The sequence below is a fragment of the Phoenix dactylifera genome, unplaced genomic scaffold (assembly GCF_009389715.1).
Source record: "Phoenix dactylifera cultivar Barhee BC4 unplaced genomic scaffold, palm_55x_up_171113_PBpolish2nd_filt_p 000343F, whole genome shotgun sequence".
In the NCBI taxonomy this organism is placed as follows: domain Eukaryota; kingdom Viridiplantae; phylum Streptophyta; class Magnoliopsida; order Arecales; family Arecaceae; genus Phoenix; species Phoenix dactylifera.
In genome coordinates, this window is record NW_024067803.1 from 323,898 (window position 1) to 339,856 (window position 15,959).

The 15,959-nt window shown below is 36.8% G+C and overlaps 1 protein-coding gene across 1 annotated transcript; it reads left to right on the plus strand.

The window, feature by feature from the left end:
- The first annotated feature begins 4,496 nt into the window (after positions 1-4,496).
- LOC120105686 (fumarate hydratase 1, mitochondrial-like) lies at positions 4,497-15,504 on the plus strand. The gene is made up of 17 exons (XM_039118359.1): positions 4,497-4,787; positions 4,950-5,067; positions 7,010-7,159; positions 8,537-8,647; positions 9,111-9,194; positions 9,841-9,939; positions 10,047-10,097; positions 10,181-10,230; positions 10,738-10,819; positions 11,528-11,622; positions 11,749-11,815; positions 12,077-12,127; positions 12,716-12,811; positions 12,998-13,096; positions 13,197-13,226; positions 13,332-13,397; positions 15,067-15,504. The coding sequence occupies exons 1-17, from the start codon at positions 4,630-4,632 to the stop codon at positions 15,151-15,153; spliced, it is 1,494 nt and encodes a 497-aa protein (XP_038974287.1). The 5' UTR covers positions 4,497-4,629; the 3' UTR covers positions 15,154-15,504.
- The last annotated feature ends 455 nt before the right edge of the window (positions 15,505-15,959 follow it).

Here is a 15,959-nt window from a genome sequence, read left to right on the forward strand (position 1 = left end):
AATGAAATAGATCTCATATATTTATCATGGTAGTGTGCTGATCCCTCAAAGGATAATGACCAACCTTAGAATCAAATCATTATATGGCTAGTAATGTAATTCACAAAATAAACATGTACTGATGATCATTAGATAGCAAGGGTCTATCTCAAAAATGATTTGCATCAAATCACAAAAGCAAGTCTGAGAAGGCAAAGTATTGATACCATGATTCAATATGCCACAAAGCTTTTAACTTAAACTTATAAATCATAAGATGGAAGCAAATAATGCATGGTTTATTCCGATACTTAACAAATTAGACCATATTTAATCAATAATCAAACAATCCTGGTCATGATATCCTCAAATTTTTCTTAGCATACCCAAAAATAGCAAAGTCTATCCAAGAGATAACATAGTCATGTCATGATTGACCTGAGAATCAATAGTATTCACCTTCCCTTATTAACAAAATCTTTCATTATTGAACAACATAGTCTTTCATAATAACATGTTACCAAAACATAGTCAATATTTTTGACCAGTTTAAATTGACTCAGTCCATCATACTTTTGCTGCGTAACTCTGATCAATATTCTCCAAAATTTCTTAATAATCTCAGATCATCAACATTTTTTTTATATAATATCCAATTTTTTTTTTTATTCTTATTTTCCATGCTTGCTTATCAAGGTTAACCCTCGAGATAATTGGCATATTTGCATCATTGTATGATCAAGCAATCATATTCTAGATCCAATATAAACTAAGCCAACTCTAGATTTTCTTGACAATAAACAATTTGCTACTGGTTTCTCTTTTAAAATCAATTCTTCAAGACTGATAATTATTTCTGAATTCTTTCAAAAGCATAAGCTACAAATCTACGACAAAGAGATCTATACTAAAACATTCCAAATCTAAGATCAACTAATGCAGGAATCATTATCCCAGACTTGAGATGAGAGATTTCTCTCTCTCTCTCTCCTTTTTTTTATAAAGTAGATGAAAGAATCTACTAGTAACACAATGATATCTATATCAGTCAAAATCAAAAATACTATACCTTCCAACGAATTTTTTTTTTTGACCAACCCAAAAATATTTTAGTCCACCAATATTCTCCGGATTGATTAATTGGCTTTCTATCAAAATACTAATCTTGATTGTAAACTGAAATGATATAAAATTTTATGTCTCAAGTAGAGCCAAAAAGAACTCTTAAGTCTTATCCCCAAATATATTTTTCTTCTATATAAGAGTTCCATGCATGATCCACATACAGATTTCAATCCTCGAAGAATATTTTAATAAATATTATAAAATATTTTCTAGTCCAAACTTTAAACAACTATTTATAAATGAATCTTAACTTGCCACCAAAATAATTAACTTCAACTAGAAGCAATATCCACAGTGCCTGATATCAAGTTAAACTTCAAAATAATTACGTTGTATGATAATATCCCACGACTAATATTCCTTCACTTAATTTAGTCAAAATCTAATTAATCATAACTTAAAATACAAATTGCTCTACCAAGAAAATTCTCAGAATAACTTATTTACACTTTGGTTACGACCATAATTAGGTTGCATTCTAATTTTTACATTTCAAAATTCAGATAAAATAACTTAAATTTATCAATAGCAAAAGCAAATAAATACCTTCGTCTAATGGCCTAATGTCTACCCATCTCTCAAACTTTCCGACGAATCCTAAAGATCCTAAAACTTAAGCTCCATCCGACTATTTCAAATACAATCCCTAGGAATCTGAAACCTGAGCTCTGATACCACCAAATCTGTCACGCCTCGAGCCCGAGGCGCGGCAGACGCCGCACGCCCGCACGGCGGGCTGCGCAGGCGTGCAAGGCAACGGATTACATCAAAGCAAACACAGATGTTCAAAACTGACACAATTATTTAAATTTATTCAAAAGCAGTCTTACAAAATTTCAGAATAGCATATGCCAACATAATTCAAATGTCCAAACTAATCTAGCTAAAATGCCGATAACTGATGGAATCATCGGAACATCTAACGCACTCCCCAATCCCATGCGATCAAGCTTCTGGACCTAAAAAAAAACAGAAAAAATAAAATAATGAGTTACACTAGCCCAGTAAGCAACAAAATACCCCAAAGTGGGGTCAGAGCATATCAGATCAAAATACGGGATAATGTTTGGAATAAATCATAAATAACTTCGTTTTGCTGTTTTCAAAACTTATTATCATTTCTCAAAAAAATCTGATACCAGAATCTCAACATGATAGGCTACGGCCACGTAACCCAGTGGCATGGGTCGCACAAGATGCCAAATCCACTATATTTATCCACCGATGGCAGCCGGTGTCCAAAAACCACTATTCTAATCACCGGTGGCGCGGTGTCGAAATCGGTTCCTCATAGATTACAAGTCGACAAGTCCAACGTATAATCCCCATTGGCGGGGCCAGAACAGAACAGAACAGATCATAGCCATGCTGAGAATACATATATATAAAAACAGATTTCATAAATTTCTCAGTAATAGTTTACGGATTTCAGAGCAAAATTTTCAAATGAAATTTAACATGCCAGACCCATTTTACTAAATACAAAATATATTTCAGAATTTAATCTATTTATCAAATAATTTGAAAATCACACTTGAAGTATTAAGTTACTTACCTCTTCTCGCTTAACCCCTACTTCAGATAGGCGGATCAGGTTCACCTGTTTAAATTTAATTAATTCCTTGTTAATTTCAGAGCTAAGCAAAATTCAGAAATAATACTACTGGGTACGGCCCAACAAGTCCTAGAGTTGGCCCATAATGGGCATGGCCCGATTGGGCCCACATCGGACATGGCCCAATGGGCCCGCATAGACTCGGTCCAATAGGGCCCCCAAGGTTGGCCTCTAATTCATTTATAAGATTCATTTCAGGGATCAATATCTAATTACAGAGTACTGTTCCGTAATAAAACTTGGATAAAAGGACCATAGAATTATATTTGAGGACCTTTATATAATAAATCTTTCTTTTAGGAATCGAACATAAATTACAAAAGATCCTTTTGTGAAATAACATACTGTCAAGGGCTTAACTGCAAAATTCTATTTATTGGCCAAATGGGTTCGTGTTTCGGGTCTGAATTTGGTTTCGGGTCTGAACTGGGTTTCGGGTCTGAACTGGGTTTCGGATTTCGGATTTTGGATTCAGATTTCGGATTTCGGATTTTCGGATTTCGGATTTAGACTGGGCCCAAGTTGGGCCCACAAGGGTACGGCCCAAATAGGGCCTAACTAAGCTGAACCGGGCCCAAGTGAGGCCCACGGTGAGCAGGGCCCATCGTATCGCTCACAGCCCACACTGGGCCTTCTTCCTCACCGAGCTCCCCATGGGCAGGGGAGGTGGGAACCGGAAGAAGGGAGAGGGCCGGCTGGCTCGGTCGATGGTCAGCCGGCCGCCAGCGGCTGGCGGTTGCAGCGGTGACTGACGGGGAGGAAGAGACCGAGAGTGGTCTCGGTTTGGGGCCAAAACAAAGGGAGAACACAAGGATGTTTAGCAAAGGAATAAAGAGAAAAAGAAGGGGCTTACCGGCGGTGGACGGAGGCGGCAGATCCCGGCCGCAGGTGGCTCGATCCGGCGGCTAGCAGCGGCGACGGCGGTGGGGTTTCCAACAGCCAAACTAGATCCAAAAACAAGGGAATAAGAAAATCAAAGGAGCTTGGCTCCCGAGGTGGCTGAACTCGATTGAAGTGGCGCACACGGTCACCGGAGAAGAAGGAGAAGCAGGGAAGAGAGGGGGAGAGAAAGTGCTCGGTGGAGGATCCAAGGGAGGAGGAAAGGGGGGTTTTATAACCCCATTTCAACAGCTCTCTGCCGCGAAAATTGCGGCGGTGGGGCGAAATCAACGGCCGCTCGTGCGGCCGTGGGGTGGCCGCGAAATGACCGCGGGGCTGCCGCGTAACGCCCGCGGCGCCCCGCCCTCGCTGCGCCCGAAGAAGCCGGAGGGGATCGCGTCTGCGATCCCCTGCTTTGGCCCCTTCCAAAAAAAAGAAGAAGGGGCTGAAGTCGGCTGGGGCTGCCGACTTCAGCCCGTATCTCACAATACCGTTGGGTAGTGGTTTGCAGTTGTAGGGTTTAAAACCGGGGTGTAAAAATCAAGTGGAATCGGGCGAGACTTTTATGAATTTTTTTCCGTTCGAAGAGAGGATTATGATACGAACTTTGGGGATAAAACGAGGGTTGGAATCGGTGAAGTTTGAATAGGGCTCGTTCAAATGAACAGAGAAGCATACGAGGAACGATAGAAGAGGAGAAAGATCAGGGATATTTTGGTCTTCTTATGGTATTTCAAATATCAATAGACCGCTTATTAAAAAAACAGTCAATAGAGACTATTCGCGGGTCTAACTTTGGACCGCTAAGCAACTTTTCCTGTAAAAAAAAGAGAGACTTCATTGACCAAATCATTTAAATAGAGTGTTGTAAGAGTTTTGTAGTAGAATATTATTTTGTATTCTCTCAAACACTCTTTTACCTCGGCAAGTGGAGCTCCTGCATGGATGCCTGAAGTAATTTCAAGCCCGTGACACTTCTCAATTTTTCCCTCTATTTCTTTCTTAGAATTAGAGCTTAGGATTTGGGAGCGATGGTGACGGTCAGTGCATCACGGCAGCCAGCCGACAGTTCCAACACGACATCGACGTTGGACGCTGGAATGCTTCAGTCGGCGCTATGCCGGCCTCTCTCGACGGCGTTCAGGGAGGAGAGGGACACGTTCGGCCCCATGATGGTCCCGGCCGATAAGTTCGTGCCTTTGATCCTCGTTGTTCTCAGTTCTTGGTTTAGTTCGTGTTTCTGTATATCGGTTTTGTTGATGTTTTCTGAGTATATACCATGTTTTAGATGTTTGTTTCAGTGTTTTGAATAATTTCTCTTGTTTTTATGAATTTTTGGTGATTTTTTAAGGTTGTGGGGGGCTCAAACACAGAGATCGCTGCAGAATTTTGATATTGGAGGTCAGAGAGAGCAAATGCCAGAGCCAATCATTCGGGCATTTGGCATCCTTAAGAAATGCGCCGCTAAGGTCGGTGTTTTTGATTAGATATATCTAATAAGACATATAATTATTTTAATTTTTTGGATTGATGGATTTCCTCTACTTTTGTTGATATTATAATGCATGCTATATATAATTTTTTTCCTTTTAATGTAATTGTCGATTTCTCTTGTCAAGATTTGGTTGCTTAGTTTGATCTATTCTTTGTACATCATTAACTTGATGTACATTTGTTTTTTAAAATTTGCTAATTCAAAAGGAAAAAAATAGTAAAGGCAATTTATTGTATAACGAGGAAGAATTTTGGTGTTAAAATTTTGTTGGAGCTTGTCTGGGATCGGTAAAAACCAAGTCTTTCGGTGACATGGCATAAAAAAAGCCTTGGATAACTAGTAGATAAACTATTGTATATGGACAAAGATGCAGCATGAATGAGGTTTTCTCTACACATGAACCAAGTTGTAGAAGATCATTATAAGGGAAACATGCCAACTTATAGCTCTCTTGATATGCTGAAGTCAAATACCAAACATCACAAGATAAGTCAATTAGCGTATGTTCTGTTCTATCGCTACTAGATGTTAAATGTAGTCTGTCAACTGGTTTATGTGGATGGACTTAGTGCATTTTTTGATTAGTTTTGAGAATGGATATGAAAATATGTTGAATATTCTTGTGGAATGCATATCGGTCCCTTCCCAAGAATCTTATTTTCCCATGATTATGGTTTGCACAGAAATAATCTTGGATTCACATGTTCATCTTTTGCTTTATTTCTGACTAATAATTTATATGCAATATTAACATTAAAAACTATCTTCCCCTTAAAATGTCACTTATCACTATTACCTTTTTTTTTTTTTCCATTTCTGCACTTCTTTTGAATATGATGTTGATTCATCTTTGTATAAGAGCATATCTATTTTCTATGTAACACATGAGTTGCAAATTCAGCTAGCAGTTCTCTATTATCATCTTGTAAAGTATACACATCATGGAAACTCGCAATTACAATGTCTCTCTCCTTTTCCCCCTAGTATTAGGGTATCCCGAAAATTTCACCAAGAATGCATGGTAATAACCGTTTTTCCCTAGATACAATTAGTTTAGGACTCATTTGGTTCTTTGGTAGAGGAGGGGGGAAAGTATGGTTAACGGAAAAATGAAAAAAAATGCCTCATATTTGGTTGGAGGTTTCAAAGAGAAAGATGGAAAAGTAACTTTTTCATAAGAATATGTTTTCTACATTTCATGGAAAAAAAAAACTCATGTGGGATATAGAAAAGCCACTCTCACGGACTCAGAATTGTGGCATTTTTTTACCAAAAATACCCTCAACCCATCATGATATTCGTAATAGCTACTCTTAATAGTTAATCTTAAACTATTAAAAATAACCCCAATATAAAGAAGTTGTGGTAATTTTAATATAAATAATATATTAATAACTATTCAAAATTACCACAAAATAAGTAAGTTGTCTAACTATTAAAAATCGTTAGAACTCTAAAAACTCAACACAATAAATATTTTTAATATATATTTTTAAATACTTAAAAATATTTTAGATTTAATAAAAATAGCTATTAAAAGTTATGCATGTGATGTTTTATAGGTATTTTACACAACTTTATTAAGAGCATAATAGGTATTTTATACAACTTTCCTAAGAAAGTAAATGCTCAACTAAATATAAGTCATTCTGAAAAATATATTTTTTATATCACTTTTCTATGGTCAAACAAACGTACAAAAATGATTTTCCCAGGTATCATGTACCCAGACATCAGCTTCTCAGGCAAATCACTTCAGTGAGGTAAAATTCTTCCTGCGAACCAAATAAGTCCTTGGTGTCTAAAGCTTACCTAACATTCTAGTGGTATAGATGTTTTCTTTATCCACACTTAAGCTGAATCTTGTTGATTGCGCTTCACTATTTGGCTTTTAAGCACAGAATATTCTACTGCAGGTAAATATGGAATACGGTCTTGATCCATCCATTGGGAGAGCAATTATGCAAGCTGCCCAAGAGGTTGCTGAGGGAAAATTGAATGATCATTTCCCACTTGTCATTTGGCAAACTGGCAGTGGCACTCAAAGCAATATGAATGCCAATGAGGTCAGTATGGAAAGGCCCAAATATCTTACTTTCTCAATGAATCTATCAAGTTTGCATATTAAATTCAAATTCTTGCAAAACTTGCATAAATGCAATACATATGCAAGATTTTACAAGCAAACAAAAGATTGTAGTTTCCATAGTAGTTTTAGTATAATAAAATATTCTGTGTTAAAAGAGAAAAATGAGTTTGATGTCTTGATAGGCTTGGTGGCCATGGAAAGTATTTGGAAGGGAATTCCAGTGGACTAATAACTTACTAGAAGCAGAATTTGAGTCTTGTTGGTATTAATTCATATTGCCCGCAAAAGAGGAATTCTCCTTAAACCACTGCATGAAAACTTTTTCAGCCATTTTCCCCTCTATTTTCGGCCTGTTTATGGGCTTCTTTGGAAGAATGACAGCAGTGGATGTCCTTGGGTTTTTATGGATGATCCTAGGTTCTTGCAGGCTTATGATATCGGTGGACCCAACCATGTGGCTTTCCAATTGGACATTTACTCGTACATAGGTATCCCATGATGCTATATGATGGTTGCCAACATAATATATCATGATTTATAATTTTGTGGCGGCATCTCTTTAGTAACTAATTATTTTTCATAATAAACTTTTGATCTTCGCTTGCTTACGTAGATCAAGTCAGTGTTATCCATTTATTAACTCAAAAAATAAAGGTCAAATTGGGTTCTTTTATATGTCTTAAGACATGGTCTATACTTACTGAATTCATCGATGAACTTGTCTTGTTTTTTGTAATGCTTACTTTAGTTTGACCTTAGTATGTTGCTGGGTTTTGGTTATTCTGTCGTTGCATGTGTTGGTTTTTCTAGACTAGGCTATTTGCTGCATTGAACAGTGTAATTTTTTCCCATATTATCATCATTGGGTTTTAGGCTAGATTTAAAGCAATGCTTGCCGCTGAGTAATGTTGGAGATGGGGAAGTGTTTGCACTCCTGTCTTCCAGATTAATGCTATCTTCTCTACCTATCACTCTGACCTTGGTGCTGCATGTGCGCGCATGTTTGGTGACAGAAAACTTTGTCCAGCATGCATTTCTGTACCATCATTACTTAACAAAAAAAATGGTATCATATTCAGTTCCATCTTGTGAAAGCGGGTGTAATGCCTATACGTCTCGATGATGTGCGTCCATGTGCACTTTTGTGCATGGTCAGCAATTTATTGTAGGCATGGGTGCTAATTATTTTAGGCCATGAGCATCACTTAGTGTTTTATCAGAGAATCTTTCCTTTTCTTCCAGCATGACGATGTTGTTGTTTTCTTCTGTGGATTGATGCACATTGCTGACAGTCATGTATTTGTTTTCCTTCTTATATTTTCTGATTCATTATGGTCTTGTTTTCAATATCCAGGTCATTGCAAACAGGGCAGCTGAGATTCTTGGTCATAAACATGGTGAAAAGTTTGTACATCCAAATGACCATGTCAACAGGGCCCAATCTTCAAATGATACATTTCCTACTGTAAGCATATATTTGCTAAACTAAAATTTACTGTGCTCCTGTGAAACATAGGCTGTACATGATTTATAAATTCCTGTAGTTCCATGCTTTAGTAGTATGAGATGTGTGGCTATTGCCAAAAGATCATGTAACATAAGCATCTTGTGTTCATTTGCCTGTTGGGAGGCTTTCCTGTAATTCTAAAGATACTTTATCTGATTTTTTTGAATTAAAATTAATTGCACTAGGTAGGGTTCTGGACTTCTTGCAATGTATCACAGTATTACTTAGTGTTTCATATGCTTATCTTTACCTCGTAACTTTTTTATATATCATGCCAATATATCCTATTACTTTTGTGACTTGAGTAGTTTAGATCTGGTGAAATATCTCAAAAAGTGATATCTATTGATAAAGCACACCAGGGTCTTGCAGACTATTTTGTGGCTCCATACTAACAGGAGATGTGCTTGCTCCTTTTCAGGTTATGCACATAGCTGCAGCTGTAGAAGTCAATTCAAAGTTTATACCAAACTTGAAACAGTTGCACAGCTCACTTCACTCCAAGGTTGAGATTTTTCTGTTATCTTCTCCAGATAAATATGATTGAAATAATTTAACTGCAATATATATTTCCATTTTATTAGAGCTAGTTGCAAGTTGCATAACATAAAATCTGTCACTAATAGTTTATGCTTGAATATCTAACTCACATTTGATTAATTATTTCAGACATAGTTTTGATCTCATAACTTAAAAATTATCTTAAGTTATAATGCATAATGAATTCGTTGTGCCAATACTTTCTTATGTAGATCTGAAATTACTTATGTGACACTATAATGCATAATGAATTCGTTGTGCCAATACTTTCTTACATAGATCTGAATTTATTTATGTGACACTAGCATTCATTTACTATGTTTTCATCTCATCATTCTTGTCTCTGTTACACTTCAGAATCCATGTCTCAGTCCTTTTTGATGCCCAAAATTCTAACATATAGCAAGTCTTGAAGTCTTATGGCTATCACTCTACCCATTGTTCCATACTTAAGACAAGTCATTACCTCCTTATTGTTTTCATTTTTATATGGTTATGATTAAAGTGGAAGCTGTTATATTTTTCTTGAGGACGCATGATCTTGTCTTTTTTTTTTTATTCTGACATATTACTCTATCCTTATTTATTCTTTATCTTCATTGATTTTTCAGTGTGTTGAGTTCAAAGATATCATCAAGATTGGGCGGACACATACTCAGGATGCAACTCCTTTAACTCTAGGCCAAGAGTTCAGTGGGTATGCTACACAGGTATCTCTACTGCTTTATATTCACTTCCAATTTGTTTATGGCATAATGTGGCTATCTAGATCAATGATCAGTCGTTCAGTCATTAATTTGTACAACTTTGTTTGCAGGTCAAATATGCTATTGATCGAATAACAGATACTTTGCCTCGCATGTATCAGGTAAGCTACTTAATTTTTTATGTCTGTGCAAACAAATTCTTGGCTTGATTGCGCTATCTCATTTGAACTCTCACTTCAAGCAGCTTGCACAAGGTGGCACCGCTGTCGGAACTGGGTTAAACTCAAAAAAGGGGTATGTTTGACTGAAGAGCATCCTTTTTTGGTGCCCATGATTCCTGAAGTTTCACAAATTTGGTGACCTTACGACATGATGCATCAGTTAGTTTGTTGTCCCCTTGCCATGTTCATGTCTTGTCATGTGTCAAATGAGTTGTTGTTGCTCATTTATCGATATTTTGAAGATCAAGGTTGAGAGATGTACAGAATTTTCTCAAGAACCAACTGATCTATACCAACTTACCTAGTATTGCGCTCTACTAGAATAATTCTTCTTATCAGATTTAGGTATTTTGTTGGCCAAAATAGTTCTATTGAGTATTTTTTCTTGCGTCTTTCCTCTTCAGATCTCTTCTTTCCTCTTCCTGGTACAACAAATTACCCTTTTAGTTATAGAAGAACAAATTACCCTTTTAGTTATAGTGTACTCACCTAATATTTTAGACTAGACTTCAACTTATTTATACTACTTTGTTATGTCAGATATAATCTAACCCTGCTTTATATTCGCATATTATTCCAGATTTGATGTTAAAATTGCTGCTGCAGTAGCTGAGGAAACCAATCTTCCATTTGTCACGGCAGAGAACAAGTTTGAAGCATTAGTTAGTATTCATAATCTTTAACAAATATTCTCTTATCTGTTAGCAAGAGGGAGGCTCCTTTTACTTTCTGGCAGGAACCTTGAGTGCCATCTATCTAGCAGCTACTGAATAAACTGGGTAGCATGTTATCATGCAATGCATTATTGATAGAATTTAAAATACAAGTAATTTGTTAGCTTATGAAACAGTTTTAAAAATTAAACAACTTATCAAGTTCTGAGTAGTTGTTTCTTTGCTATACACCAAGAAATCTCTGCTTGACTGCTGGGATAAGCTTCTAGTTTATGGCAATAATTTTACATGGATTTGTAGATAGAAGCATCATCTTGACTGTGATTTGCAACTGGCTTTCACTCTATACATCTTTTATCTTCTTTCAAATTGTGTATTTTGTTAGCATCTAAAACTTTTAGTCAATATTTCTTGGAAGTCCACCTATCTAGTTTTGAAACTCTTGGGTGATTTGGATGTATTCACCATTCGATTCAAATCATTGTTAGTGCCATTCTTTGTTTCTTTTCCATCAAGCCGATTGCTTTTTGTCGTTTCGTGCATTACTATAGTCAAAACATGAAAGCAATTCAATGTCAAAGTCCTAAATGCAGCTTTTCAATTGCTTTTGCATATTTTGGAGTTGCAGTACGTGTTCTTTTGTCAGCTTCTCATATTTGCTATTGATTCTAAGTCACTTATTTATTTCTGCACCAGGCAGCTCATGATGCTTTTGTTGAGACTAGTGGAGCCTTAAACACAATTTCTGCTTCTCTTGTGAAGATTGCAAATGACATACGACTTTTGGGAAGGTAATTACTTTCTGTAATTATATATATGTGTGTGTGTGTGTGTGTGTATGCACATATCCTGTGTTTTGTTTTGGGGCTACTGTCTTTTTGCAGGAATTCACAGTTTTTTGCTTTCCCCCTTCGCAGTGGTCCACGCTGCGGACTTGGTGAGCTTATCCTACCTGAAAATGAACCAGGAAGCAGCATTATGCCTGTATGTACCTTTCCTTGAATCTCTCTCTCTCTAGGAGCTTGGGAAGAAAGTCGTATGTTGAACTTAAGGCTCTATCTGAGTTAGTTCTGCAAAAAAGATCTGTATTATATCCTTTTAGTAAATTTCCACCTTTCTTGAGTGCTAAAATTCAGAGGTAGATGACATGTTCTCAAGGTCTCTCTGTATGAATTTTTGATCTTATATCTTTTGCATGCATTGTACCATTCATACTATGATTGGCAAATGGTGTTTTTGTTACAGGGGAAAGTTAATCCTACCCAGTGTGAGGCTCTTACCATGGTCTGTGCTCAGGTTGGCTCCCTTCTCTTATGATTAGCATATAATTAGTTGGACCAATCCTCCAAACAGTTACTTTATATGATCGTAACAAACATATTAAATTAGTTATTAAAGATGTTTATAAAGTACTATAATTTATAGATGCATCACGCATGCTTAGGTCTTATGCCTGAGTTTGTACCATACCCATAATTAGTGTAGTGCCATACCATGCTTTCTAAAATCTTGATTCATAACCCATGAGAGAGCACAGTATGCCAAGAATTGACCCAGAATTTGATTTAGGTTTGGCTGAAACTGTTCGTTTTCTTCCAAACCACTGAAATTTTCCAACGATGGACTGAAATTTATTAGTGTTAGCTGAAACTGGCCAAAACCCCTGACAGGAAACTTGGTTGTGGATCTTGTATGAAGTTTCAGCCTACGCAAAGATGCTTTGGCTGAAATGGAATAACTTAGGCCAAAATTGATCCGTTTCAGCTTTAGGTGAAAACTTCAAAGTTCAAACCTTGGTTATTGTTTGAATAAGTTCAGCTGCATATTGTCATGAGTCTTCCTTTTATTTGAGCGTAATTAAACTAATGCCTTTTTTTGGTGCAGGTGATGGGTAATCATGTTGCCATTACAGTGGGTGGATCAAATGGTCATTTTGAACTCAATGTTTACAAGCCCTTGATTGCTAGTGCTCTTCTTCGAGTATGTTCTTGTAATCATAATTTGAATTTGAATCATCAAAACTTCGATGAACATGATGAATCTGTTGCACTTTGGTCAATCTTGACTTTGATTATGTATACCAAAAGTTAAAAAGAAAAAGAAAATTTGACCGTCTTTTCCAAGATATATGTTTGAAGCAACAAGTGCTTTTATTTTTGTTGGCAGTCTCTGAGGTTACTGGGGGATGCATGCTCATCCTTTGAGAAGAACTGTGTCAGGGGAATCAAAGCAAACAGTGAAAGGATTTCCAAGTTGTTGCACGAGGTAAATTTTGTTACATCAAATCTTCATCTTAATGAATCTCTCCGTGGTTTTCGATATCTAACGGATAATTTCCTTCTTTGTTCATGGAAATCTCTAACAGTCCCTGATGCTTGTTACATCTTTGAACCCTGTAAGTTTGCTTTGTACAGCCACCATTTGTGGCTTTATTGCTAGACAGTTGTTTTCGATGGTCCTGTAACTTACATATGGTCTTTGATTTTTCATTTTAATGCAGAAAATTGGCTATGATAAGGCTGCTGCTGTTGCCAAGAAAGCTCACAAAGAAGGCAGTACACTGAAGGTGAGGATAGTATACTGTCATCTTATTACTTTTACACATTCAGTAATGCTACTCCTTTTGTTGCCAGAGTTCCAAAATTTACATGGGAACTACATAACTGCTTACTTAAGCAGTTCTGTTCGTTTCTAAATTGGTAATTATGTGTACAAACTTTCAATCAGTCCACAGGATAAACTTATGTCATCACATAGGTGGCGCTTGTTGCCTAGTTAGTTTTTAGTTAATTGCTTCTGTTTACCCATATTTCTAGTTGTAGAGGCATCCTATGGCGTATTCTCATGCATGGCAACTCTTCTCAAGCATGATAAGAGTACCTTGCTAATCCAACTACTAGACTGCGAGATATATCATGAGTCCATGGTGTTGAAGTTTAACAAAATATCCATAGACAGATGCTTGTTCATCAAGTATTATAGTAGTAGTTCCGGTGAAGAAGTTTTCTTTTTAAATATGAAATAAAGATCCATTGATTTCCAAAATTTAATGTTGACCTCATAGTTCATCAGTCCACACCATTTATAAGTATCTAATAGGGTGCTTAGAAAAACAATTAGTGCACTTATAGATACCGAGGGGGTATATGCTGTATGAAAATTTGTCTACTTGTTCTGCTGATCCATCCTGAACAGATGATTTTGCTTTCTCCCTATGTTGTTAATGGCAAGTAGTCGAGCCTATGTCATCCTTCTGGGTCAACATTTGGGTTTTACAAATTTCCTGTATAGCATTTGGGTTATGATGGCTGCAGTATAACAAGAGCTTGACTGCTAAAGTTATAGCTCTCGCCTCTCGTGAAACTCTTTCCAGATAAGCAAAGGATTTTGATTGGTTGCTTGTCTTTAGGTCTCATCTGCACTTTGATTTCTTATCCTATTCTAGATGTTTGTGGCTTTCATCACTTAAACTTTCTGTTGGTTAAGTGGGTGGAGGTGTAGATGAGGATTGAGAAGAGAACAAAGAAAACTACTTGGTGGTGGAGCTCTCAGTGGTTAAGATGCTTTTGAGGTCAGGAGGGTCGGGTCTGGTGTTGGAGAGAGGAGGAACGGGGGGGTTGACAGAGGTGGCTCTGGTAGAGGAGAGAAAGGAAGAGAGTGACCGAGGTGGTCATTGAACAGCCTTGGCTGATTCTGGTTGGAAGTTATCAATATCACACTATAGTAATCATGTAATGAAAAATGCTGCGGATGCTATCTAGATCATGGTTCAACGTAACGGTCTGAACTAGACAGTACAGGATATACCGTTCCGTACCGGTTCAACACAGGTATCCAGTATGGGAGGCGTACCAAGCAGCCTTGGTTAATTCTAGGTGGAAGTTATCAATTTTACACTATGGTAATCATATAATAAAGAATGCTGCAGATGTTATCTAGATCACGGTTTACTGTACCGGCCTGAACAAGATGGTACGAAGCGTACCATACTGTGCTAGTTCAGTACCAGTATGGGAGGCGTACCAACATTCGGTATGCCGAAAAGATTCCATACCATACCGTACTAATACATTGCTAGTGTGGCACCGGTACGGCATCCAATATCAAGATGTCGAACTTTGATCTAGATTGTTGCTTATGTAATCGCCTGTTATTTTTCACTTATTTGCATTTTTATGTTCAGCATATTATTTTTATGTTCACTTATTATGTGAAAAACTTTTTCTTTCTTACAGGAATCTGCATTTAACCTGGGAGTCCTAACAGAACAAGAATTTGATGAACTTGTGGTACCAGAGAAAATGATTGGCCCTTCTGATTAACAATATATGGACATTTTTGCACTCTTTCCTTGCTTCTGCACTCGGTTGCAGCCAGATGTTGCAGCTTAATAAAGAAGAAATAACGTATTCCCCATCAATGTGTATAGCAATTTGAGTTCTTCATTTGACATTCTTTCGGCTCATATAAGCTATACACAATAGCTTCACCAATGCTTATGAGGGAACTCATTTACATTTGTATCGATAATCAAAGCTGTAAGAACTGATTTGGATGATTGTAATCAGCTGAGGAATGATAAGTTATCCGCGGAGGTGAAATTTGTTTTTTCGGGCTTTTTACCGAAGCAAAATGTAACTTAAATTTAACTTGCTTACTGGGTATCAGTTGGTGTTCAGTGAATCATATTGAATATCCTTAGCAGTATCCTTGAGTCACTGTTTCAACTCAACATGTAACTTTGCTCATTTGCTGGAATTGCTAACAAAAACAAAACAATTTTACAGCAGGAATAGTTATGATATATTATTGTTGAACTTACTTCCTTTCCATCATTGCATATTCTCGCATGTATCAAAAACAGATTTTTTTTGATGATCTCTAAAAGAAAACTTTATTATTTTTTTTAGATTTGTGAAAAAATTGGTGGATCCTCCTACTCTTCTGGATATTATTTTTCTGCCTGGTCAAAATTGGATGAGGGTGGGATTGATGAGACATTGTGCAATGGAATTGTATTGTGTTCATCTGTTGCTAGTATGGGGACAGCCACCAAGATGGAAATGTGCATTAAAATGTGGACATGGGCATAATCATCTAGTAAATATTATAATGGTTTTGAGAAAAA